We start from the raw sequence: 25,360 nt of genomic DNA on the forward strand, positions 1-25,360 counted from the left end.
CAATGGACAATTCACCTCAGATCTTCAAAATGAATTAAAGGAAACGAGAACATTCAAACGATCAACTCATTGTAAACAGGTAAGTGTATTCTATGACGAAGATTGTTTCAGTGACCCAGTATGTATTTTTAATAATGTTAAAATGGTGTAATGTTCATGAATTTGACTATGTAGTTGCAAGTGGCAGGAACTTGCCAAGAGCGCCCGCCCACGCGCTCTTCTGATTGGCTATGATTTTTGATTAACTTGATCACGTCTTATAGTCGCGTCGCGTCAGGTGTGGACAGACAAATTGTTTGTCGCTGGAATCTAGTCGCATCGCGTCTGGTTTTCAAGCTTTGTTTCCATCCAAAGTTGTAAATTTAACTTGTGCGCAAATTTTGAATATTGCATAAAACATTTGCAAATAAAGCAAAATTGTCACTTCCAGAAAATTGTCACTTCCAGATAAATTGGCGCTGAATAGCATTAAGAAAAATGGCAGTTGCTGCAGTAGAATCGACTGTATAATTTTCATATATTAAATTGCACAGATGAACCGCAATAATACTTTGTACGCGCAGGTCGTACATGCGCATTTAATTTGTTTTGCAGTAATTAGTTTATCCACAATGAGGCAACCGTGCCCTGGGGGCGTCGACTCACAAGGTAGTCGATGAAAAACGTCTCAGGTTATGACTATAACCATAGTTCCCTGAGAGAGGGAACGAGACACTGCATCCCGAAGGGGGCGTTCCCATAGCACCTCCTTCGGGACGCAGTGCTAGTTCCCTCGAAAGGAAACTACATAAACAAACAAGACAAATTGGGTCTCCCAAAACTGTCAGTTAATGATTATCCAAAGTATACACAAATTATATTAATTTAAAATAACCATATAGCAAATAAAGCAAAATTGTCACTTCCAGAAAATTGTCACTTCCAGATAAATTGGCGCTGAATAGCATTAAGAAAAATGGAAGTTGCTGCAGTAGAAGCGACTGTATAATTTTCATATATATTAAATTGCGCAGATGAACCGCAATAAACGCTGTCATGTTATCTTGCATTCAGATGCCTGGTGTTTGTGAACGCAATCATGTGAGATGCTTCTGGGAGGGAATTATGTTAAACCACTTTAATGAAAGACCTTTCTCAGGCATTATAGAATGACCAAAAAAGCATTTCAGATGTTGTGCAATAAGTCCAGTTATGCCGTCCCATCATAAAGTCACATGTCTTTTTTGATGCACATCAAGAATTCGGTAAAAGTTTTTGCATCGTAGTTTATGCATGTTTTCATATTGCATGAAAAATTTATCCAACTTAGTTGAGTGCATACGTTTTTTTATGCTCATTTTTAAAATTTATGCACATATTGGCGTTTCCATCCAGCGTTTTTTTTTTTTTTTTTATATCCCAAAATGCGCATAAAAATAGGTGGATGGAAACAGCTATAGTCACACAGAGCCGAAGCACAACCAAAACAATGTTTTTGTGCAAAATGCATTCAGTTTTGATTTTTAACTGCTAGAGGGACAAAAGTTGATTTTTTTTTACATTGCAGTAAACTTGTATAAATAATAATAAATCCTTTATTGAACAAGTAATACTTAGATCATAATGTAATTCATCTGCTCATTTCTGAACCATTATTAATGTGTGTGAACCGCCTTATAAACCGATCCGAGATGATTTTCTGTGTCACTTCAGAAGAAATCAAAAACAGAAGCTCTTTCCAGATAGATTTTCTGTTTCTTTTTATTGTCATAATTCTGAAATACAGAATTTAAAGGGAGACAAAAGCAAGTTACAGCGACTGAGGCCTCATGAACGGGTGATTTATGACTAGTCATCTTCATCATGGACAGATAATGAAAGGAAACGTCACACAAAACTGAGAGTTCTGACATTAAAATAAAGTATTCAGAGACTCTGAACAGTTTTCAAAAACACTGAGAATATGAGGAGAAACAATGAAACCGAATGAATCACGCTTCATCCACAAACCTCTTTCTCTTTAAAGAACAATTTCACCTACAAATCATCGTTTACTCACCCTAATCTCACTTTCTTTCTTCTGTATATGAACACAAAAGGAGATGTTTAGCACAACGTACACAATCCTGTTCAAATATATACGGAAATGCAAACAAGATTTGAAAGCTGCAAGAAAGAGAATATTTCCAGTTTCATTTTCCATTTAGGAGTCGCATGCATGAAAATAACTGCATGAAAACTCACAGAAGAAAGAAAGTCAAACCGGTTTGGAGTGACATGAAGGAGGGTAAATGATCATTTTAAGCTTATTAACAGGTTCATCTAATTATAATGAGCTTCTTCGAAGGGCAACAACACTGAATTATTTCAGAAATAACAGTATAACATCAGTCCTTTCTGTTCTGCTTTTGGAGAACCTTCTTTGCGGCCCCTTGTGGAATTGAAATAATAAGAAAATAAAAAATGAATAAATATATAAAATCAAACATTAAAAAGTGTGTACGCGTTCCCGGTTCTTTTTCCTCTGCCTGGCTCTTTTTGTCGAGAGCCAAAGCCACAGTCCATATAAAATTACCAAACCGCGGCGTGGGGCGGGTGGGGGATGCACATTTTTTAAACATATGCATTTTTAGTTCCTCTTTTGTTCTGTTATTAAAAGCAGAGTTTTGGACAAATGGCAGCGGAGCTCCACCCGCTCTGAGACTGGCACACACACACACACACACACCTCTGAACTTCCTCTATCTCACACACACACACACTCGGCGACCGCATCGGAACAATGGAAAGGGAATTACGTCGCATTCTGGAGCGAATTGCACCCAGTTTTATTTCTCCATTAAAAGGCGATTAAATGACTCAAACTTTTGACCTGTGCTGATCTTTCTGATTATGGAGTGACACGTACAGCTTTATTTGGAAGCTTTTTGTCTTTTGCATTGTGCATTAAATCTACATGAGCTCTGAGAGGGGAATCATTTCAGATAAAAACACTTAAAAGGCACTAGGGATGAAATCTGTTGAAAGACGGATTGCCACACACACACACACACACACACACACACACACACACACACACAAACAAGTTTGAGTGAATCTCACAAAACCAGTCACTTTCAGGTCACCCAAAAACATCATATTTTTGCATAAAATCTTACACTCTAAAAAATGCTGGGTTAAAAAAACCCAACCCAAGTTGGGTTGAAAATGGAGAAACCCAGCGATTGTGTTGTTTTAACCCAGGGATTGTGTTGTTTTAACCCTGCGAATGTGTTGTTTTAACCCAGGGATTGTGATGTTTTATCCCAGCAATTGTGTTGTTTTATCCCAGCGATTGTGTTGTTTTATCCCAGCGAATAGGATGTTTTAACCCAGCGATTGTGATGTTTTAACCCAGCGATTGTGATGTTTTAACCCTGCGAATGGGATGTTTTAACCCAGCGATTGTGATGTTTTAACCCTGCGAATGGGATGTTTTAACCCAGCGATTGTGATGTTTTAACCCAGTGATTGTTTTATTCTAACCCAGCGATTGTGTTGTTTTAACCCTACGAATGGGATGTTTTAACCCTGCGATTGGGATGTTTTAACCCAGCGATTGTGATGTTTTAACCCAGGGATTGTGATGTTTTATCCCAGCGAATGGGATGTTTTAACCCAATGATTGTGTTGTTTTAACCCAGCGAATAGGATGTTTTAACCCTGCGAATGGGATGTTTTAACCCAGCGATTGTGTTGTTTTAACTCAGGGATTGTGATGTTTTATCCCAGCAAATGGGATGTTTTAACCCAACGATTGTGTTGTTTTAACCCAGCGAATAGGATGTTTTAACCCTGCGAATGGGATGTTTTAACCCAGCGATTGTGTTGTTTTAACCCAGGGATTGTGATGTTTTATCCCAGCGAATGTGTTGTTTTAACCCAGCGGTTGTGATGTTTTAACCCAGCGATTGGGATGTTTTAACCCAGCGATTGTGTTGTTTTAACCCAGCGAATGGGATGTTTTAACCCAGCGAATGTGTTGTTTTAACCCAGCGGTTGTGATGTTTTAACCCAGCGATTGGGATGTTTTAACCCAGCGATTGTGTTGTTTTAACCCAGCGATTGTGATGTTTTAACCCAGCGAATGGGATGTTTTAACCCAGCGATTGGGATGTTTTAACCCAGCGATTGGGATGTTTTAACCCAGCGAATGGGATGTTTTAACCCAGCGATTGTGTTGTTTTACCCAGTGAATGGGTTAAATGTTTGACCAACCTACTGGGTAGTATCAACTATTGTTTAAAAATTACTGTATTACTCACTTAAAATGAAACCAAAATAAGTTGAAAATTAACATTAACACTTTAATAAATGAACGTTTCCAACCTATTTTGGGTTCATTTTAAGCCAGACATAGAGTCTGTTGTTTTTAACCCAACATTTTTTAGAGTGTAATTTATCATTATCAGTGTTGGGTATAATGCATTACTAAGTAATTAATTACTGTAATTTAGTTAAGTAGGTAAAGTATTACTCTTCATTTCTCTGTAATTTAATTACTGTTACTTCTGATGTAATTGCATTTATAAAGAACATTTCTATGTAAAACAACAGTGGATTAAACATCAAAATGTTACATTTTCCCTTTAAATACTTTCATCAGTTCAAGAATAATTTATGCAATTTATATTATTTATTTGAAAGAATAGAGCAGTTTCATGTCTATCCTTTACTTTTGGATTTAGAAAGCATTAATAATTAATAATGCTTTTTAGAGAGAGTAATTAGTACAGGAATCTAATTACACTGTTGAAGATGTAATCAGTAGCTAGAGATTAATTACTTTTTTAGAGTAACTTACCCAACACTGTTCATTATTATTTTTTATTATTACTATTATTTATGTAGTACAATAAAACAAAACTTTAGAGAGCTTTGGAGAATTTTTACAGTAAAAAAAAATAAAAAAAAAACATCTGAAAATGTGTGGCGAAAATGATCCGTCTTTATGCAAAATATTGTTTGTATTTTTCAAGCTACAGTGACGTGACCCGGCTGTGCTTTCATGAGATCCACCCGTTCACAAACAGCTCTCGTATATCGTGAGTTTGTCGACTAACAACGCAGATCTCGTGAAGAGCATCCGTGAATCCGTCCGTGTGTCCCTGATCTCAGTAAGATCCCGTCTGCTCGGCTCCGAAGATCCGCTCGTATTCGCTCAGCAGCAGCTCGATGGCCTGGTTCTGATACACCATGTTGATGGCCATGTTTCCGCACTCGTTCTCCGGACGCATCAGCGTGGGGCCGAACACGATGCCGATGTTCTGAGTCGTCATGCGATTGCTGTCGGAGCTCTCCATCACCCTGAACACACAGAGACGGACACAGCGAAGGGTTAACGTCACTGTACAACACATCTTTCCCACTTAACTGCTGATCCAGAGAGAAACGGCTCAAAACTTCCACTTTATAAATAGAAAAAGCAAAGGAGAAACGAAGCGTTTCCTGTGGGTAACTTCCTCCAGAGATACCAAACCACAGGAAGATGTTTCTACTCATCATGTTCTCCATCTTTTAGTTCAACTTTGATGTTTCAGCAAACATAATTTGAAGGTTCTTTGAAACAAGCAGTGAGATTTAAAGTGTAATTTCCCTGCATGATGTATTTTCTGTATTTATTATGGTGCAGACTCAATTCAGGCTGATAATAAATGACTGGTGTTGCTTTAATTGTGATGCGTCTTTATATTCTCAGTCCCATCAGTCTGCTTGTAATGAAGACACACGGCGCCCTCTAGTGTCTCAATCACAACACTTTCTGCAAGGTGGATTTCATTGCATTTCCAGCTCAAACAAATGTAACTGCACAATATATAAACCCAGAAGAGATGGTGAGATCCCAGAGGGAAATATTTACCACCATAAACTAAAGAGAAGAAAGACAAATAAATAAAGAGGTTGCCAGGTTTTCACAACAAAACCCGCCCAATTGTGTTTCAGGGGGGTCCCATGGTAAAAATTGGGTTCCGAAGGGTAAAATCCACGTTTTTGGCAAGGCTCCCCTGGTAAAATTCACATTCCAGGAGTTAAATATCATGTCATTTGGGGTCGCTTCAACCCGTGGACATGAAAACAATCTGCGGTAACAGTGTGAAAGTGAGTGTCCGTGTCGTTATGAATCGAGAAGAGTAGAACACTTAAAAGTGAGCGATTGTTTGATTTGGAAATGATAAACTTAGAGATCTACTGTTAAAAGTGAACACACAGATTATTTTGTGGTTGTGAATAGTGAAGGGAGGCTTCATGAATATTTGAATCAAATGAATCGGTTGCTTTGCAACCCAGAAAATGGGATGTTTTAACCCAGCGAATGGGATGTTTTAACCCAGCGATTGGGATGTTTTAACCCAGCGAATGGGATGTTTTAACCCAGCGAATGGGATGTTTTAACCCAGCGATTGGGATGTTTTAACCCAGCGAATGGGATGTTTTTAACCCAGCGAATGGGATGTTTTAACCCAGCGAATGGGATGTTTTAACCCAGCGATTGGGATGTTTTAACCCAGCAATTGGGATGTTTTAACCCAGCGAATGGGATGTTTTTACCCTGCGAATGGGATGTTTTAACCCAGCGATTGGGATGTTTTAACCCAGCGAATGGGATGTTTTAACCCAGCGATTGGGATGTTTTAACCCAGCGAATGGGATGTTTTAACCTAGGGAATGGGATGTTTTAACCCAGCGATTGGGATGTTTTAACCCAGCGATTGGGATGTTTTAACCCAGCGAATGGGATGTTTTAACCTAGGGAATGGGATGTTTTAACCCAGCGATTGGGATGTTTTAACCCAGCGAATGGGATGTTTTTACCCTGCGAATGGGATGTTTTAACCCAGCGATTGGGATGTTTTAACCCAGCGAATGGGATGTTTTAACCCAGCGATTGGGATGTTTTAACCCAGCAAATGGGATGTTTTAACCTAGGGAATGGGATGTTTTAACCCAGCGATTGGGATGTTTTAACCCAGCGATTGGGATGTTTTAACCCAGCGAATGGGATGTTTTTACCCTGCGAATGGGATGTTTTAACCCAGCGATTGGGATGTTTTAACCCAGCGAATGGGATGTTTTAACCCAGCGATTGGGATGTTTTAACCCAGCGATTGGGATGTTTTAACCCAGCGAATGGGATGTTTTAACCCAGCGATTCGGATGTTTTAAGCCAGCGATTGGGATGTTTTAACCCAGCGAATGGGATGTTTTAACCCAGCGAATGGGATGTTTTAACCCAGCGAATGGGATGTTTTTACCCTGCGAATGGGATGTTTTAACCCAGCGATTGGGATGTTTTTACCCTGCGAATGGGATGTTTTAACCCAGCGATTGGGATGTTTTAACCCAGCGAATGGGATGTTTTAACCTAGGGAATGGGATGTTTTAACCCAGCGATTGGGATGTTTTTACCCTGCGAATGGGATGTTTTAACCCAGCGATTGGGATGTTTTTACCCTGCGAATGGGATGTTTTAACCCAGCGATTGGGATGTTTTAACCCAGCGAATGGGATGTTTTAACCCAGCGATTGGGATGTTTTAACCCAGCGATTGGGATGTTTTAACCCAGCGAATGGGATGTTTTTACCCTGCGAATGGGATGTTTTAACCCAGCGATTGGGATGTTTTAACCCAGCGAATGGGATGTTTTAACCCAGCGAATGGGATGTTTTAACCCAGTGGAGGGTTTTTTTTAACCCAGCGAATGGGATGTTTTAACCCAACAATTAGGATGTTTTAACCCTTTGAATCGGTTGCTTTGCAAATGATTCACTGCTTTGAAACTGCTCAAACTGAGGTAACGTATGGCTCAACAAAACAAGCAAGTATTTTCATTAAAAATGTAATCTACATGATTAAAATCACTAGTTGCTCATCATCACTAGTTAGTGAAGGTCAATTTTTACTCTCCCACGGCCTCATGGGATAGTAAAGTGTCCATGGAATGCGCACTTCAGAATCTCGCCGGAAGTAGTAGGTCATCTGGTGACTTTTCGCCGACTGTTTTTCGAATACTATGAATTCGGACGTACTATTCTGTTGGCGTACTATTTTTCGCATACTATATAGTAGAGAAGTATTAGATTTCAGATGCAGGGAGAGTCTTAACATATGCAACTGGCCCCAGATAACACTCGCCAAGTGCCAAGTGCGAGTAGAAATCAGTGTTCGCAAGTATTTGAAACGGTGTCACTTGCTAGTTAGCCGGTAACATTTTTATGAATTCTAAAGTCTCGTTCACACAGAACACGTTTTTGCGTCTAGAAATGCAAGACATAGCGCTCAGGAATGTTTTTTAAAAAAGCACAGCGCGGAACGTGCTTTGAGATGTGATGCAATAGCGAACAAATAAAACAGTTGCCATGCCAACTTCTACTGCCAGGCTACTGTAAACATAAGCATGCAACGCTTGCCCCGCCTCTGAGTTCTTCTGATTGGTCCACTGTTTTGGAACTGACATTGATGAGCGGTCCTGCGTTTAAAAGTTGAAATTCTTTTAATTTGACTCTGCGTCTTAAAAACATGGCACTCATGTGTGAGGCGGAGCAAAAGACGTGAGCGTAACAGTCATTCAAATCCATCTAGCGCATGTTTACATGTGTGAACTTGCTCGGGACAGTTGACGGGTCAGCACTGCATTGTCACGAAAGTTGAAGCCTTGATAATTTAAATATTCAAGCGCAGAAGATGCGAAAGGGAGCGTCAGACGGCGTGTGAATACTGAATTAAGCTCTCTTTCACAACTTCTTGCATTTGAGTGGACAAATTCACACAAAATGATGTCAAAAAATAGCTAGTATCCATGTAAACACAGTATATTATGTCTCAAGTGAACGTAAACAGTTGAGAAAGTACATGCATGTGTACAGTATCAGTATATTAGATCTGTGCATTCGCTCTTAAAGTGACAGCAGCCTAATATTCTGTTTTTAATGTTAATCAAACAACAAAAGACAAAGATGAAATCACTCACTGCTCTTGACTGAATAACTTTTGTAACTTTAATAAGGATTCATTAATAAGGATGTTTAATTTATACAGTGAAGACTATGCAGTGATACTTCACATTTGCTTACTTACCTGAAAACTACTGTTTGTAATTTTGTAATATTTGCTTGTAATTTGATTATTTGTTTTTAAATTTGTAATGTTTTAAATTTATATTAGTTTTAGCTGTGGTATCGAAATTGGACTAGAGTATTGTGAATTTTCACTGGTGTCTAAAATATTGCAAAATTATAAATAATTTCTAAACAAATATAATCACCTGATTCAAACACATTAAGACTTCAAGCATGAATAAAAGCGTGACAGTACCGTTTCAGATGGCGTATCATGTGACTCAAGGTGTCGTGGTTTGGTGGAGGCATGCTGATGACCAGAAGCTTCAGTCGGTCCACCTTATCCAGGTAATCAGATATTTCTACAGGACACAGACGAATAAACAGTCATTTATAATAAATCATTAATCATGCATCGTCTATCTCTTTCTCCGCGTCACTCACTGACGGTCTCGACGATGTCGTGGAAGAATCCGTACGGGACGAGCGGCTCGGGTAGCTCTCTGAAGAACAGTTTGAGCGCTCCAGTGATGACGTGAATGTCCTCCCACTGCGGGTCGTCCAGATCCAGACGCTCTGGAGGAAAGATGATGGAGGGAGTGTAAGTGTTAAAGCTGAATCACACACACACACACACACTCAGAGATGCTGCAGAAGAAGAAGAGAAGAAGAGAAGGTGAAGAAGCGAATCGTATTGCATCTCAATTCTGCAATGGATTTTTCCAGGTTCAATACAACTTTATCTGTGATATAAAAAGTATATATATATATATATATATATATATATATATATATATATATATATATGGTGAATATATAGTAAAGTGTAATTTATTTCTGTGATCAAAGCTGAATTTTCAGCATCATTACTCCAGTCTTCAGTGTCACATGATCCTTCAGAAATCATTCTGATATGATGCATATGAGTTTTATTTAATTTACTTAATTTTTAAATTTTTTATTTTATATTATATATTGAACCTAGAAAACTCTTGATCTAAACCCATGAGCGCTTCGGTCAAACCCGCCACAGAATTCTTGCGCCAAAACATCAAGCGAGAAGCATCAGAGAGAAGCAGCGAGCGTCAGAAAGTAGCGAGATCTTCATGATTGACAGGTTTGCGATTGTGAAGCGTTCCGGTTCACAGGAGACAAACCTTGCACTAAATCCACAGGGAAGAGATAGCGTCCGTCTGTGGTCACTGCTCGCTCTGGAATTACAGATGTGACATCATACATACACGTCTAATGACATCATTCACACACTCTTTACCAGCTGATGATGTCACACGTTCTTTTGTAACATCTGCTCATCATCTGATGAATAAATCAATGAATCATCTAATGGAAATTTCCCCCAGTTACAAAAAAAGAAAGTAAAATTCCTTAAAACTGTAACACAAAGGAAGTGACATCATTTGGGCCTTTTCTACAGCATGATGAGAACAAGTAAAAAATCTAATAGTTTTTGCATACTATACATTGCAGTGTTCAAACCTATTAATAGTTATTGTAATAAACTGGTATTGTTCTATTGTACATTTATCAATAACTACAAACCAACAATCTGATCCCAAATTAACTTTCAAGCCAGTTCATAAATTATTTAATTTTGATGTTTATTCAATGTTTATTGCTAGAAAATAAATGTATTTAGTTTTGCATTTAATTGGAATGAATAACAGAATCTCATCATGACACTTATGGTTATTATATTGAGTCTCACCATGATTGACAGCAAAGCGCAGTTTCTGAATGACGGCAAGATTCCCACTGACTCTGTAAATCCCATCGGTCTCCAACCCTGAATACACACACACACACACACACACACACACACACACACACACACAGAGATTATTTATTATTTCCAGGAACAGAACGGCAGTCCTACAGAACATGACTGTGTAAAACAGAGACACTTTTTATACACTGATCTTCTATGACTGGTTAAGATCAGCAGATAAAAATAACAATTTGCTAATGAATCATGCTGACCAATCTGAGACGATTCATTCTGATTCAAAAGAAAGATTCAGTCACAAATCGAGCATCATTTTGACTCACAATCATGTTTTACTTGACACAAAAGTCAAGTTCAGCATAAATACAAAAATGCATTTTCATTATAGTAAATTCTATAACTTTTAAAATGTAACTTATTTCCATGGCTTTTCCAGGCCTGGAAAAAAATGTCACCATGAAATCTACCATTTTTAATGGAATATTGCATGATTTATCGTGCACATCATTACTGTGTTAAATTCATGTTCCTTGTAATCTTGAATCAGAATATCTTCCCCTCCCTGTTACTTAGGATGTGTTCCTGCTGAAGTGAGTGAATGAATGAGTGAATGAGTGAGTTTACCTCTCCTCTCCACGGCTTCAGTGCATTTCTTGACGAACTGTGGAACGGTGCATTTCTCCCTCTCACACAGCAGCTCCAGTCCGCAGCCAAACACCTGATCTGAAGCACAAACACAATAAAGATGCTTTCAAAGCACTGACACCTCCAAGATAGACAAAATGATTGAATGACTGCATGCTACTTCATTTTATATGGAAATCTAATATATTGGTATAAAGTTTGTTTTATAAAGCCATGCTAATTAATAAATGTTCACCTTTGAACCCTGATTATTATTGTTGCCTCTAGTAATTATGTGTCTGATTTTTAATTTCCAACTTATTTTGTGTTAATTTTACACCAGCCATTTAGCAATTTTTAAACAATAGTTGAGTTTAATAACACTGCTTAAACATTTAACCCATTCGCTGGGTTAAAACATCCCAATCGCTGGGTTAAAACATCCCATTCGCTGGGTTAAAACATCCCATTCACTGGGTTAAAACATCCCATCCGCTGGGTTAAAACATCCCTTTCGCTGGGTTAAAACATCCCAATCGCTGGGTTAAAACATCCCAATCGCTGGGTTAAAACATCCCATTCGCTGGGTTAAAACATCCCATTCACTGGGTTAAAACATCCCAATCGCTGGGTTAAAACATCCCATCCGCTGGGTTAAAACATCCCTTTCGCTGGGTTAAAACATCCCAATCGCTGGGTTAAAACATCCCATCCGCTGGGTTAAAACATCCCATCCGCTGGGTTAAAACATCCCTTTCGCTGGGTTAAAACATCCCAATCGCTGGGTTAAAACATCCCATCCGCTGGGTTAAAACATCCCAATCGCTGGGTTAAAACATCCCATCCGCTGGGTTAAAACATCCCATCCGCTGGGTTAAAACATCCCTTTCGCTGGGTTAAAACATCCCAATCGCTGGGTTAAAACATCCCATCCGCTGGGTTAAAACATCCCAATCGCTGGGTTAAAACATCCCATCCGCTGGGTTAAAACATCCCATCCGCTGGGTTAAAACATCCCTTTCGCTGGGTTAAAACATCCCAATCGCTGGGTTAAAACATCCCATCCGCTGGGTTAAAACATCCCAATCGCTGGGTTAAAACATCCCATCCGCTGGGTTAAAACATCCCATTCGCTGGGTTAAAACATCCCAATCTCTGGGTTAAAACACCCCATTCGCTGGGTTAAAACATTCCATTCGCTGGGTTAAAACATCCCATTCACTGGGTTAAAACATCCCCAATCGCTGGGTTAAAACATCCCATTCGCTGGGTTAAAACATTCCATTCGCTGGGTTAAAACATCCCAATCGCTGGGTTAAAACATCCCATTCGCTGGGTTAAAGCATTCCATTCGCTGGGCTAAAACATCCCAATCGCTGGGTTAAAACATCCCCTTCGCTGGGTTAAAACATCCCAATCGCTGGGTTAAAACATCCCATTCGCTGGGTTAAAACATCCCAATCGCTGGGTTAAAACATCCCATTCGCTGGGTTAAAACATCCCAATCGCTAGGTTAAAACATCCCAATCGCTGGGTTATCAGTGCAAATTTCAGATCAGAAAGACACATGAAGCATGAGCTGAAGGATGTTTGTACAATTACACTAAAAGACTTTTACTGGATAAAAGAGTGTAAACTCTCAGTCAGAGACAGAAGGACTGGAGGAGATTGTGTGCGACAGGTTTATCAGATCATCTTCATCATTTAGTGGCATTAGAAATTCATGCATCTTTATAGGGTTAAGATCCATTTGATCCTAAAAGTTCTTCCACTGTTGGACGGTTCACCTTTGATGAGTCCTTTCTCCTGCAGCGTCTGCAGTGGAGGTCGCCTGAGGATCAGCTTCTTCAAACGGCTCTTCACACGCTTGCGTTCCGAGTTCTCCATGTAAGAGGTGGAGCGAGGGACTGCGGACACAGAGACTGTGAGTCCAGTGAGTGACGCAGCATTGGGAATCTCAGATGATTGTTTGAAACTTACGCGATGCCTTGAATCCTCCACGGTTCTCGTCCTCGTCTCCGCTCTGGTCCAACATCTCGACGGATCCGGCTCTCCTCAGAGAATACAGCAGCACGTTATCTAGAGGATTCTCTTTATCCTGCAACACAGAGGATTTGATGCTTTAAAAGAAATTAATACATTCATTCATCAAGGACGCATTGATCAAAAGTGACAATAAAGATGTTTATGATGTTCTAAAACTATTGTATTTCAAATAAATGCTTTCTATTCATCAAAGAATCCTGAAAAATAAAATGTATCACAGTTTACACAAAAATATGAATCTGTTTTCAACATTGATAATAATCATAAATGTTTCTTGAGCAGCAAATCATCATATCAGAATGATTTCTGAAGGATCATGTGACACTGAAGACTGGAGTAATGATGCTGAAAATTCAGCTTTGATCACAGGAATAAATTACACTTTACTATATATTCACATAGAAAACAACTGATTTACATTGTAAAAATATTTCACAATTTTTACTGTAATTTTGATCAAATAAATGCAGCTTTGGTGAGCAGAAGAGACTTCATTAAAAAAAAACATTTAAAAAAATCATACCAACTTCAAACTTTTGAATGTGTGAGTGCGTGCGTGCGTGCGCGCATATGTGTGTGTGTGTGTGTGTGTGTGTGTGTGTGTGTGTGTGTGTGTGTGTGTGTGTGTGTGTTTCACTCACCAGTCTGTCGATGACGTTCTGGATGGTTCTGTACCATTCTCTGATGAGAGAGTCCGTCTCCGACTGCAGCAAGAATTCATTTCCCGTAATCGTCCTCAGCTTCAAACACACACACACACACACACACACACACACACACATATGAAGTGTTGTTCTGTTCAGCGTTTTATCAATTCAAATTTATAACAGAGGAAGTTACTACATACAGAGGAAGTTAATGAACACTAAATAGTAAAAGTTGCGCTGTTAACAGCTCACCCAGAAACACACTAAGACTGTTTTAACTTTGCGTCAGATGTTTCTTCTAAAGTTTCTTTGGGGAAATAAAAATGTTTTGAAATCTGATTGCAGATTTTAGTATCTTGGCAAGTCTGAGACGACATCTGCTCTAGTAAAAAGTCTCTGTTTAATCTCATTTCTGTCTCTTTTTCACCTTGAAGACGTTTTTTTTGCTGGACAGATCATTGGCCCACTGAAGCTGAGCTCCTCTCAGATCCACGCTGCTCTCCGGACGGCTGTTACCCGGCTTCTGCATGTAAACACACACACGTTCAGCAATATCTCTCTTTTAAAACATAAGATACGTCAGTGATTCCATGATATTAGTCTCACCCAGCTGTCAGGATTCTGGCTTTTAGGGTCTTTGAAGAAGACGAGACTGTTTCCCACCAGCACCACCCATGAAGGGTTCCAGTTTTTCCTGCAAAAACAAGAAAATAACCCGAAAAAATCCAGGTAAGTTGAGCAAAGAGACGCCATTTAGGTCAAAATGGGTCAAAACCACTAATTTATTGTCCTTTATTGTTTCCTAAATGGCTCAAAAATGCTAGTAATTAAAAAAACACCATCTTCTGAACCACTCTTTGTTCATCATATCTGACTGGTTAACATTAACCAGCGTAATCTTCATCTGGTTAGATTTATGCTTACAGCAAGACAAACATGAGCCAATTTGGTGCAAAAAATACATATTCTGTGAAAAAGTCTTCATATCTCTCGCAATTTTGCTTCTCAAGTAAATTTGATCTTGTTTTAAAGATGTTGAAACACTTTAAACAGAACAAAAGTGCTGATGAAGAAGCAGTTTTTTTGCAGCACAAGCCAAAATCTGCCTGTAATCAAGATTCATCTACAGTGACTCATTTTATTAAAGGTCTCGTGTGTGTGTGTGTGTGTGTGTGTGTGTTTGCATGTTGCAGATCAAGGTGTGTGAGTGTGTGTGTAGATAAGCTCACCTCAGTTTCCTGCCTCCTTCTGCTATCTTGGTTTTGTTAAGCAGACCGGCCTTTTCCAGTTCCTGTCATGACACAGTCGGTCAGTGTGTGTGTGTGTGTGTGTGTGTGTGTGTGTGTGTGTGTGTTCAGTGAAAGTTTTCGGTGTAAATGGGTTTTAAATGACATAATCAGAACCAGTGTAGATTAAACCATTTGTGTGTGCATCTACCCAGCTGAAAAGAGCAGATTAGACCAGCTTGAATTCAGCTTTCAGGTTACTATTATTATTATTATTAATTATATATTTTATGAAAGCTTGTTTCTGCCACGGAATAAAAAATAAAAAAGCTAATTGCAAAATTTGATCTCTTAATTTAGAGTGTTCATAACTCACAATTCTGTATTATGAGTTTATATCTCACAGTTCTGAGAAAAAAGTCAAAATTGTGAGTTATAAACTTGCAATTGTAAGAAATAAAAAATAGAATTGTGAGATTTAAATTAGTAATTCCAAAAAATATAGCTGCGAGCAACAATTATCGGGGTTCAAGCGCTTTAAGCACATGCGTAAAAAGATATTATGTTTTAATTAGCAAACCTGTAATCATCTCGATCATAGATGGAAAAGACCATTTACAGCAAATACAGCCAATTTATCATAGGAAATATATGGTTTAAAAAGCTTTTTAACAGTTTTCGAGGTTGAGCCAAAATCCTAGGACTAGTTCGCCAAAGTTGTTTTTTGAAATAATCTCTGATATTTAACGATCGATTTGATGGACAGCGGCGGTCCTAGAGACAAAGTTGCTCAGAATGAGGAGTTCTACCATGTGGTACAAAAGTCATGGGTGTGTGCGAAAAATCACGTGATACACAATACTTTACAAACGTGAAAAACATGAAGGCCGTGAGTCAAACAGGCCCAGCGAGTTTCATTCTGATTGGCCTCCGTTAACCTTGTCTGATAGCTGCTCAAAATTCATTGGCCGATGGCGGACATGTTTTTTGAGATACGTCAGTGTCCTCACAGACAATCATGGCACCTTGGACGAAGACACTGCATGCCAATTTTCAAGTCAATCGGAATAACGGTGAAGTAGTTATAGCCATTTTCAAGTTTTTTTTCCTGTTATAGCGCCACCAAGTGGCCAGTCGCTGCGTCCTTTTTCATGCGACCACAGAATGAGCTCTTACATATGTGCACCAAGTTTGGTGAAAATATCTCATTCCGTTCACGAGTTATAGGCATTTTAGTAAAAGTGGCTCCGCCCACTTCAAACGTTTTGCCGGCCCCTAGAGATCGTGAATTGAAATTTCAACTTTTTTTTTGATAATTATTGACAATCAGACTCCGGAGAATCTTACTGCATTGGTTTGGTTACGGGCAAAAGTAGATTTTTCAAAAAATCCAAAACACCCGAAAATTTCGTCAACAACAAACGACGTTTGGAGTTATGAGTTATGATCCATTTAGTACTTTTGTCAACTGTAGCGCCCCCGTCAGGCCGATCGGAGCGAGTCTTGGTGACGTTGTAGACGGTGTGAGTACTACCAGCCCTCAAAGTTTCAAGTATCTACGACTTACGGGTTGATCTGACCGATCACTTTTAGGGGAGAATGATGATCCTTGGAAAATGTAACAATTACAATAGAGTTTCAGCTCTTGAACCCCTAAAAAGTCAGAACTGAGAGATTAACATTACCTTTTTTAATTTTTTTTATTCTGTGGTTGAAACAACCTTCCAACGTAATATACATATTCTTTTTACAGTGTCTTTTCAGCTGGATTTTTGCTTAATCTTTGATTGATTGATTGATTCTCACCGGTGAGACACCTTCACTATCTGGTGAGCTGTCAGATGAAGGCGCTTCCACCACCAGCCTGTAGTCTGACTGCAGAGAGGAGAAGAAATATAGAGATATGGTGAAGACTTTTTCTGTTTTTGTTAATGGTTACCACCTGCTGTTAGATGCTGTAACTACACCACATGTGTACAGTACAGTACATGTGTCTTTTGATGGAATGTTTTTTTCATGCATATAAATCACAAATTTCACTGATGACTGATTCGTTTTAGGAGCTCTTAAAAGAGTGAAAATGTGTTTTTCTCTGTCTGCTGCCCTTCAGCCGGTCAGCACTGACAGGACTTTGTCTTTCTTGCAGCATTAGAGTAATTAATCACATGTATTTTTACAGCTCAGCTTCAAGAAACAGAAGCAGTAGCGTGTGAGACGGTCTGCGCTCGCGTCACTCTTGCCTTTCCGTTTGCGGATGTCCTCTGTGCCTGTGACTGCAGGAACATGGAGTAGGAGTGGCTCATGTGGGCCACGCCCCCGGAGTCCTTGCGGTGTGAATCCTCAAAGACGCTCGAGGTGGAGCGGGGCGTGTCAAACGACGAGGTGCGCTGCATGCTCTGCCAGAGGAACACGGCAGGTTAGATTCACTCACTTCAGATTCAATTACATTACATTCAGCCGCTTCATTTCAGTAATGTTCAGGTTAATTTGATTATCCTCCAAGCACTCAACTCAATTAGCAAACTCGTTTACAGCAGCAGCGGTCAAAAGCAGCTTATCAGACCCCCATGTGACCGCGGCACGCTAACCCGGGTCAACATGCCCCGATTCCTCCATATGCTGCGGATTATTCTGGGATCACATGCAAACGGCCCAAAACCATCAGAAAGACTCAAATACAAGGAAATAGAAAGAAAGAGGCAATGCCTGCTTCAGCTCGTTCTGTCACGTCCAGACTTTAAATGACTTGAAAATATACACAAAATATGAACATTTTTACCACTTTCTTACAGTTAATATTTTGGAATGAATGTTAAATCACTTTAAAAAACTAAATTATTAAAATTAATACTTGGTTTTAATAAATATAGCATTAAATACATTGTTAATGTAGATGGATTATTGTTTTTCATAGTGCAAGAAAAAGAGCATTTTTCATTATTTATTTATTTATTTCACCTGAAAAATGTCAGAATTACGTGAAATTGGAATATGAATTTACAAAAAAGTAAAAAAAAAATGTAAATTTTTTTAAGATAAGATAATCAAAAATAAAAACAATAAAAACAACAAAAAATAACAATAAATACACAATAAAAACAATAAAAACTCCAAATTATTTAGATTAATACTTGGTTTTAATAAATATAGCATTCAATACATTGTTAATGTAAATGTATAAAATATTATTGTTTTGGTTGTTTTTTCAAAGTGCAAGAAAAAGATAATTTTTCATTATTTATTTATTATTTATTTATTTATTTCACCTGAAAAATATCAGAATTACGTGAAATTGGAATATGAATTTACAAAAAAGTAAAAAAAAAAAATGTTTTTTTAAATTTTAAGATTAGATAGACAGATCAAAAATAAAATAAAAATAAAAACAACAAAATATAACAATAAATACTCCAAATTATTAAGATTAATACATGGATTTAATAAATATAGCATTAAATACATTGTTAATGTAAATGTATTATTGTTTTTCATAGTGCAAGAAAAAGATAATTTTTCATTATTTATTTATTTATTTATTTATTTATTTCACCTGAAAAATGTCAGAATTACGAGAAATTGGAATATGAATTTACAAAAAAGTAAAAAAAAATATTTTTTTAAAATTTTAAGATTAGATAGATAGATCAAAAATAAAATAAAATAAAATAAAAAATAAAAACAACAAAATATAACAATAAATACACAATAAAAACACCAATTTATTAAGATTAATACTTGGTTTAAATAAATATGGCATTACATACACTGTCAATGTAAACATAAAATACTATTGTATTTGTTGTTTTTGATAGTATAAAGAAAAAGAAAAGTTTTTTATCATTTATTTTACCAGGAAAATGTCAGAATTACGTGAAACTGGAACATGAATTCCAAAAAAGGTAATAGATAGATAGATAGATAGATAGATAGATAGATAGATAGATAGATAGATAGATAGATAGATAGATAGATAGATAGATAGATAGATAGATAGATAGATAGATAGATAGATAGATAGATAGATAGATAGATGGATAGATAGATAGATAGATCTCACCTGATTCAGCTGCCAACCATTGGCATCATGGGTAATGTAGGTGAGGTCAGGTGACAGCTGTAAGAGAATGTGAAATGGTTCGTGTCAGAAATGTTCACGATCACAAACTGCAGCAAAAGGAACAAACAGTCAGATTGAAACTAGCCGTTTAAGTTCAGTGGAAACACAGAAAAGAGTCATCGAGAGCAGAACTGGGTCGAAACATGAGTCTAAAACACACCGACACTCACTGTATGCTTCAAATCAGAAATAATGACCTGTTTCTGTCCTGATAAGGACGCGTCGTTAAATATGACCAGCTGTTTGTTTATCAGTGTCAGTCGTGTCAGATGTGAAGCAGCGTCTCTTCCTCTTTCAAAATGAAAAGCATCCGTCTGAACTCACAGCGCAGCAGATCTCAGTGTCCGTCAGGAGATTATAGTCCAGCGTCTTCATCAACACATTCTGACGGTCAGAGTCACATTCAGTTCAGCTCAACTCACTGCGATCGACTTCCTCTTCACAGGAGGAAGATGCAACATCTCTCTCTATTCCTCACTTTAACTGTTTGCGCTTAGAAGGAAGTTGAGTTGTGAAGGGTGTGAAAGACACATTGACACGTGCGTGAAGGAAGCAGCTCTTTAACTGACAGACTGAACCGTTCGTTCACACAGTTTACTGCTGATCTGACTGATGTTCGAATAGAAACGGTTATTAAAAGAAGAGAAAATATACAATCCAGCCAAAATGTATTCAGACACATTGAACATTTCATTCATTAATACAGTTTATTCACTATAGTAATAAAATATGACAAGAGTAGAGACAAGAGTATTTGTTGTATTTTGTTATTGATTGTGCAAGAAAAATAAATGTTTTCATTTTACCTAAAAAATGTGAAACTGGAACATGAATTTGAAAAAAAAGAGGAAGAAAAAAAAGAGACACACAGATAGATAGATGACGGCTGGACGGATAGATAGATAGATAGATAGATAGATAGATAGATAGATAGATGGATGGATAGACAGATGATGGATAGATAGATAGATAGATAGATAGATAGATAGATAGATAGATGACGGCTGGACGGACAGATGATGGATAGATAGATAGATAGATAGATAGATAGATAGATAGATAGATAGATAGATAGATAGATAGATGACGGCTGGACGGACGGATAGATAGACAGATGATGGATAGATAGATAGATAGATAGATAGATAGATAGATAGATAGATGACGGCTGGACGGACGGATAGATAGACAGATGATGGATAGATAGATAGATAGATAGATAGATAGATAGATAGATAGATAGATAGATAGAAATTTTGAATTCACTTTTATTTTTATATTGTAACTTTTTTAATGAATTTAAATTTACTTTTTATTTTATTAAATTTTGTACGTTTGTCATTTGTTTTAGTTTTTTATATTTCTTATTTTTTAGTTTTAGTCATTTAAATACTTCAACTTAAAAATATTTTACGTAAGTTTATGGTTAAATATTAAATAAATATTAAATATGGTTAAATATGAATATTTTATTTGAGCTTTATTTCTATAGTTGTGTGGTTTAGTCATCAGTGCAGCGCTGGACTGAGAATGATGAGAATCAGTGATTGAGATCGTCAGATGAGCTGATCTCAGATCTGTCAGAGAGATTCAATAAATAACATAAATCAGCATCAGTGAGTGTAATCCTCTCTTTCATTTGACCGTCTTTCCTTCCTAATCCACGACATGAGCAGATTCTCCCGCGGCTCCTGTGAGTGTGTGTGTGTGTGTGTGTGTGTGTGTGTGTGTGAGTGTGTGTGTGTGTGTGTGTGTGTGTGTGTGTGTGTGTGTGTGTGTGTGTGTGTGTGTGTGTGTGTGTGTGTCCAGGGTCCTGGAGGTTGGGTGTTAGGGGGTTAGGGTTAGGGCGAGTGTGTGTGTGTGTGTGTGTGTGTGTGTGTGTGTGTGTGTGTGTGTGTGTGTGTGTGTGTGTGTGTGTGTGTGTGTGTGTGTGTGTGTGTGTGTGTGTGTGTGTGAGTGTGTGTGTGTGTGTGTGTGTGTGTGTGTGTGTGTGTGAGTGTGTGTGTGAGTGTGTGTGTGTGTGTGTGTGTGTGAGTGTGTGTGTGTGTGTGTGTGTGTGTGTGTGTGTGTGTGTGTGTGTGTGTGTGTGTGTGTGTGTGTGTGTGTGTGTGTGTGTGTGTGTGTGTGTGAGTGTGTGTGTGTGTGTGTGTGTGTGAGTGTGTGTGTGTGTGAGTGTGTGTGTGTGTGTGTGTGTGTGTGTGTGTGTGTGTGTGTGTGTGTGTGTGTGAGTGTGTGTGTGAGTGTGTGTGTGTGTGTGTGTGTGTGTGTGTGTGTGTGTGTGTGTGTGTGTGTGTGTGAGTGTGTGTGTGTGTGTGTGTGTGTGTGTGTGTGTGTGTGTGAGTGTGTGTGTGTGTGTGAGTGTGTGTGTGAGTGTGTGTGTGTGTGTGTGAGTGTGTGTGTGTGTGTGTGTGTGTGTGTGTGTGTGTGTGCTTTCCTTATGTAAACGAACACGTCAAAATATTCCTTATTTAAATAATTCATGCGCAGAATAAAGGGGCGGGGCCTGGTTGAGTTAAGTTGAAACTGGCGGTTATGGTAAGGGGCGGGGCATTTCCCAAACATCAATCACAACACACTGCTCCAGCCGACCAATCAGAGCACATTGTGCTTTTCAGAAGGAGGAGCTTCATAGAGACAGAGCGTTACTGACAGACTGGAAAGAGAGGAGCTGCAACAATGGAGAATATGAGGAAAATAATCAACATTCAAGCAGGAAAACCTGCTCTAGTGGAGCACAAGGGTATAATACATCCTCTTTAAGCAGATATTTATCACTTTCATACATCATAAAACCATGATCACATGCAAACCAACTGAACTTCACACATCTATAATGTGTGTCATTTGTGCCGTACCCTGTGCATCGAGCTGCTTCCTGAGTTCTGTAAGGGGAGCGACAGGTGCCTGAAGTCACGCTGAACCACATTACCCTACAAACACAGAGACAGACAGGAAGATGCATTAGAAAAGAGTGTCTCTGATTGGTCGATGATGGTCTGGTTCCAGGATCCGATTGGTCGCTCACCCTGCTTTCGTTGCTCTCGCGGGCTCGGCGCGGAGGTTTCCACGAGCGCTCCTTCGTGACGGTGTTGACGTAGTAACAGCGTCCGGTGCCGGGGTCGCGGTACTGCTCCCACTGCTGCAGCGTCTGGAGGGGCTTCTGACCCGGTGACGGCTTGGGAGGCTCCGCCCACTGTCTTTTCCCCTGCTCTGACAGAGAACTCTGGGAAATGTAGTCTGATGATGAGAGCTGAGGAGAGGAAACAGAGAGATTATAAAGAAATATGGCTTGTATTTCACAGAAAATGCACTTTGAATTGCATGTCATTTTAGTATTATTTATAGATCATTATATTATTTAATAATATTTGAATTATATATATATATATATATATATATATATATATACACACACACACAAAAATATATATTTCTATATGGTTTACATTTCATCAATTTTAGTACTTAAACTAAAATTAGAAATTAGATATTTTATATTTTATCTTATTTCAGTTTTAATATTTCAACAAAATGTTCACTTTTTTCTATTTCAAATTTTTTTAAATTACCAACATCGATTTTTAATAACACTCTAAAAATTAACTAAAAAACTAAACAAATTTATACAGTAAAATACCGTTTTCCATCGAAACAGTAATATACTGTAAAAATAATGCATTCTGGGTAATATTATTTGATGTTTTCGAGAAAGTAGCCTATAGGCCTCTTTTCTTAAAATATTACCCAGAATACATTGTTTTTACAGTAATGGAAAAATGGTATTTTACTGTATAAATTTGTTTCAGTTTTTGACATGTATTTTTAGAGTATAGTTAAAAGTTTCAGGTTTCCTATTTCAGTTTTAGTTTTAATATTTTAGCCTTTTAGTAACAAAAATTAGAAATTAGAAAACTAATATTAAAAAAATCTAATATTTTATATTTTATTTTATTTCAGCTTTTCAATTACCGACAATTAATTTATCTTATTTCAATTTTAATATTTCAACACAATTATTTCCGTTATTTTAGATTTTTTCAATTATCAACAACGATTTTTAATTACACTCTAAAAATTAACTAAAAAACTAAACAAATTTATACAGTAAAATACCGTTTTCTATTGAAACAGTAATATACTGTAAAAAAATAATGCATTCTGGGTAATATTATTTGTTGTTTTCGAGAAAGTAGCCTATAGGCCTCTTTTCTTAAAATGACAAATATTACCCAGAATGCATTGTTTTTACAGTAATGGAAAAACTGTATTTTTTTTACAGGTATTTTTAGATTATAGTTAAAAGTTTCAGGTTTCTTATTTCAGTTTTAGTTTTAATATATTTTAGCACTTTAGTAACAAAAATTAGAAATTAGAAAACTTTTCATTTAATATTTTAATTTTAGCTTTACCAAACTATTTAATAGTTTTCATTTTAGTTAACAATAACAACACTGCATGAAATAAAGTTCACAGAGGAAGTTAAACTTTAATGGTGACATCATTTTTGTTTTCAAAACATTGTTCTATTTCAGCAACACTGACTTGACCAATCAAATGCTCTGAAACCTGTTTAAAAAGTAACTGCTGTTCTTTTTGCAGAATGCAAGCATGATTTCTGGCTCAACCCTCTTAGTGTGCGTCTAATTTGTGTAAATGAGACTAATTAGCACATGTGCAAGATTATCCTGGTTTAGAAGTGAACTTAAAAGGGACTACATGTGAGCAGTGTGTGTTAGTGTGGTTATAGGCGTACGCGTCTCTAAGTAAGAAAACAGCTTGAAGCCACAACTGTCAAGAGGAAGTGGCCTAAAACTCAGGCAGACGCGACTGTGAACAATACAGAGAAGGAAGATAAACCATTAGAAGCCACCGAACAATAAATCAGGGTTGCATGTAAAAGGCTTTCTGATGTCATTTCATGCACTTTAGTTGAGTTCGAGTGCACTTAAAAGCTTTGAGCGATGGATTACGGTTTGTTTATGTGCTTTAAATCTCCAGTGGAGATGCTGCATATGGAGGGATGTTTTCTGAGGTGAGAACAGTGTGGATCTGGATTATGTAACTCGTCCCTATGATGCCATATGGCCACGCGGCGTGTGCGGGACGAGAGTCATACTGTAGACGACCAGCAGGTGTCTCTCGCTCTGACATCAGACACGCTCGACGACTCTAACAGCTCCTTCAACAGAGAATAAAACATGCTGCACTCAAACAAATACTTTAAAGAACCGAGTTTTTATGTTGTTTATGTGTGACCCTGGAGCACAAAACCAGTCATGAGTCACATGGGTATATTTGTAGCAATAGCCAACAATACATTGCATGGGTCAAAATGATCAATTTTTCTTTTATCCAAAAAATCATTATGATTTTAAGCAAAGATCATGTTCCATGAAGATATTTTGTAAATTTCCTACTGTAAATATATCAAAAATGTATTTTTGTGAGTGGATATGCATTGCTAAGGACAACTTTAAAAGCAAATTTCTCAATATTTTGATATTTTTGCACCCTCAGATCTCAGACAAATATTGTCCTATCCTAACAATGGAAAGATTATTTATTCAGTCAATCTCAAAATTGACCCTTAAGACTGGTTTTGTGGTCCAGGGTCACATTTGTGGTATTTTTAATAAGACAAACCATGTGTAAATTCATCAGTCAGCACCACAGCTGAGTATTTTCTCCTTAAAATTGCAGTGAACCAAAAAAAACACCCTACGGCTGGAATTCATGTGACTGGTAAAGCCCCGCCTTCTTTGATTTGATTGGCCATCTCAGTCATTTTGACAGACATGATGTCAGTTTGTTTCAATCTTTTTAACTAGTTGAATGTTGCTTGTTCACAGCTGTAATTTTCACATTTATACAGATTCTAAGC

At 37.7% G+C, this 25,360-nt stretch overlaps 1 protein-coding gene across 1 annotated transcript in view; it reads right to left on the bottom strand.

Annotated features, from left to right (window-relative positions):
- Positions 1 to 4,831: 4,831 nt before the first annotated feature.
- The window catches only part of arhgap9 (Rho GTPase activating protein 9), a 36,059-nt gene continuing 15,530 nt past the window's right edge, over positions 4,832 to 25,360 (bottom strand). The window contains exons 4-20 of the mRNA XM_048198691.1: positions 22,505 to 22,729; positions 22,335 to 22,409; positions 19,420 to 19,476; positions 17,603 to 17,758; positions 17,169 to 17,237; positions 15,366 to 15,427; positions 14,743 to 14,830; positions 14,564 to 14,659; positions 14,131 to 14,229; positions 13,424 to 13,541; positions 13,231 to 13,350; positions 11,444 to 11,542; positions 10,802 to 10,879; positions 10,233 to 10,286; positions 9,520 to 9,651; positions 9,332 to 9,437; positions 4,832 to 5,325 (exon numbers count right to left, since the gene is read on the bottom strand). Coding sequence (XP_048054648.1) covers positions 5,133 to 5,325; positions 9,332 to 9,437; positions 9,520 to 9,651; positions 10,233 to 10,286; positions 10,802 to 10,879; positions 11,444 to 11,542; positions 13,231 to 13,350; positions 13,424 to 13,541; positions 14,131 to 14,229; positions 14,564 to 14,659; positions 14,743 to 14,830; positions 15,366 to 15,427; positions 17,169 to 17,237; positions 17,603 to 17,758; positions 19,420 to 19,476; positions 22,335 to 22,409; positions 22,505 to 22,729 — 1,827 coding nt within the window. The 3' untranslated portion in view covers positions 4,832 to 5,132. The remainder of the gene's footprint in view (positions 5,326 to 9,331; positions 9,438 to 9,519; positions 9,652 to 10,232; positions 10,287 to 10,801; positions 10,880 to 11,443; positions 11,543 to 13,230; positions 13,351 to 13,423; positions 13,542 to 14,130; positions 14,230 to 14,563; positions 14,660 to 14,742; positions 14,831 to 15,365; positions 15,428 to 17,168; positions 17,238 to 17,602; positions 17,759 to 19,419; positions 19,477 to 22,334; positions 22,410 to 22,504; positions 22,730 to 25,360) is intronic.

Source organism: Megalobrama amblycephala, linkage group LG8 (assembly GCF_018812025.1).
Source record: "Megalobrama amblycephala isolate DHTTF-2021 linkage group LG8, ASM1881202v1, whole genome shotgun sequence".
Classification (NCBI taxonomy): Eukaryota; Metazoa; Chordata; class Actinopteri; order Cypriniformes; family Xenocyprididae; genus Megalobrama; species Megalobrama amblycephala.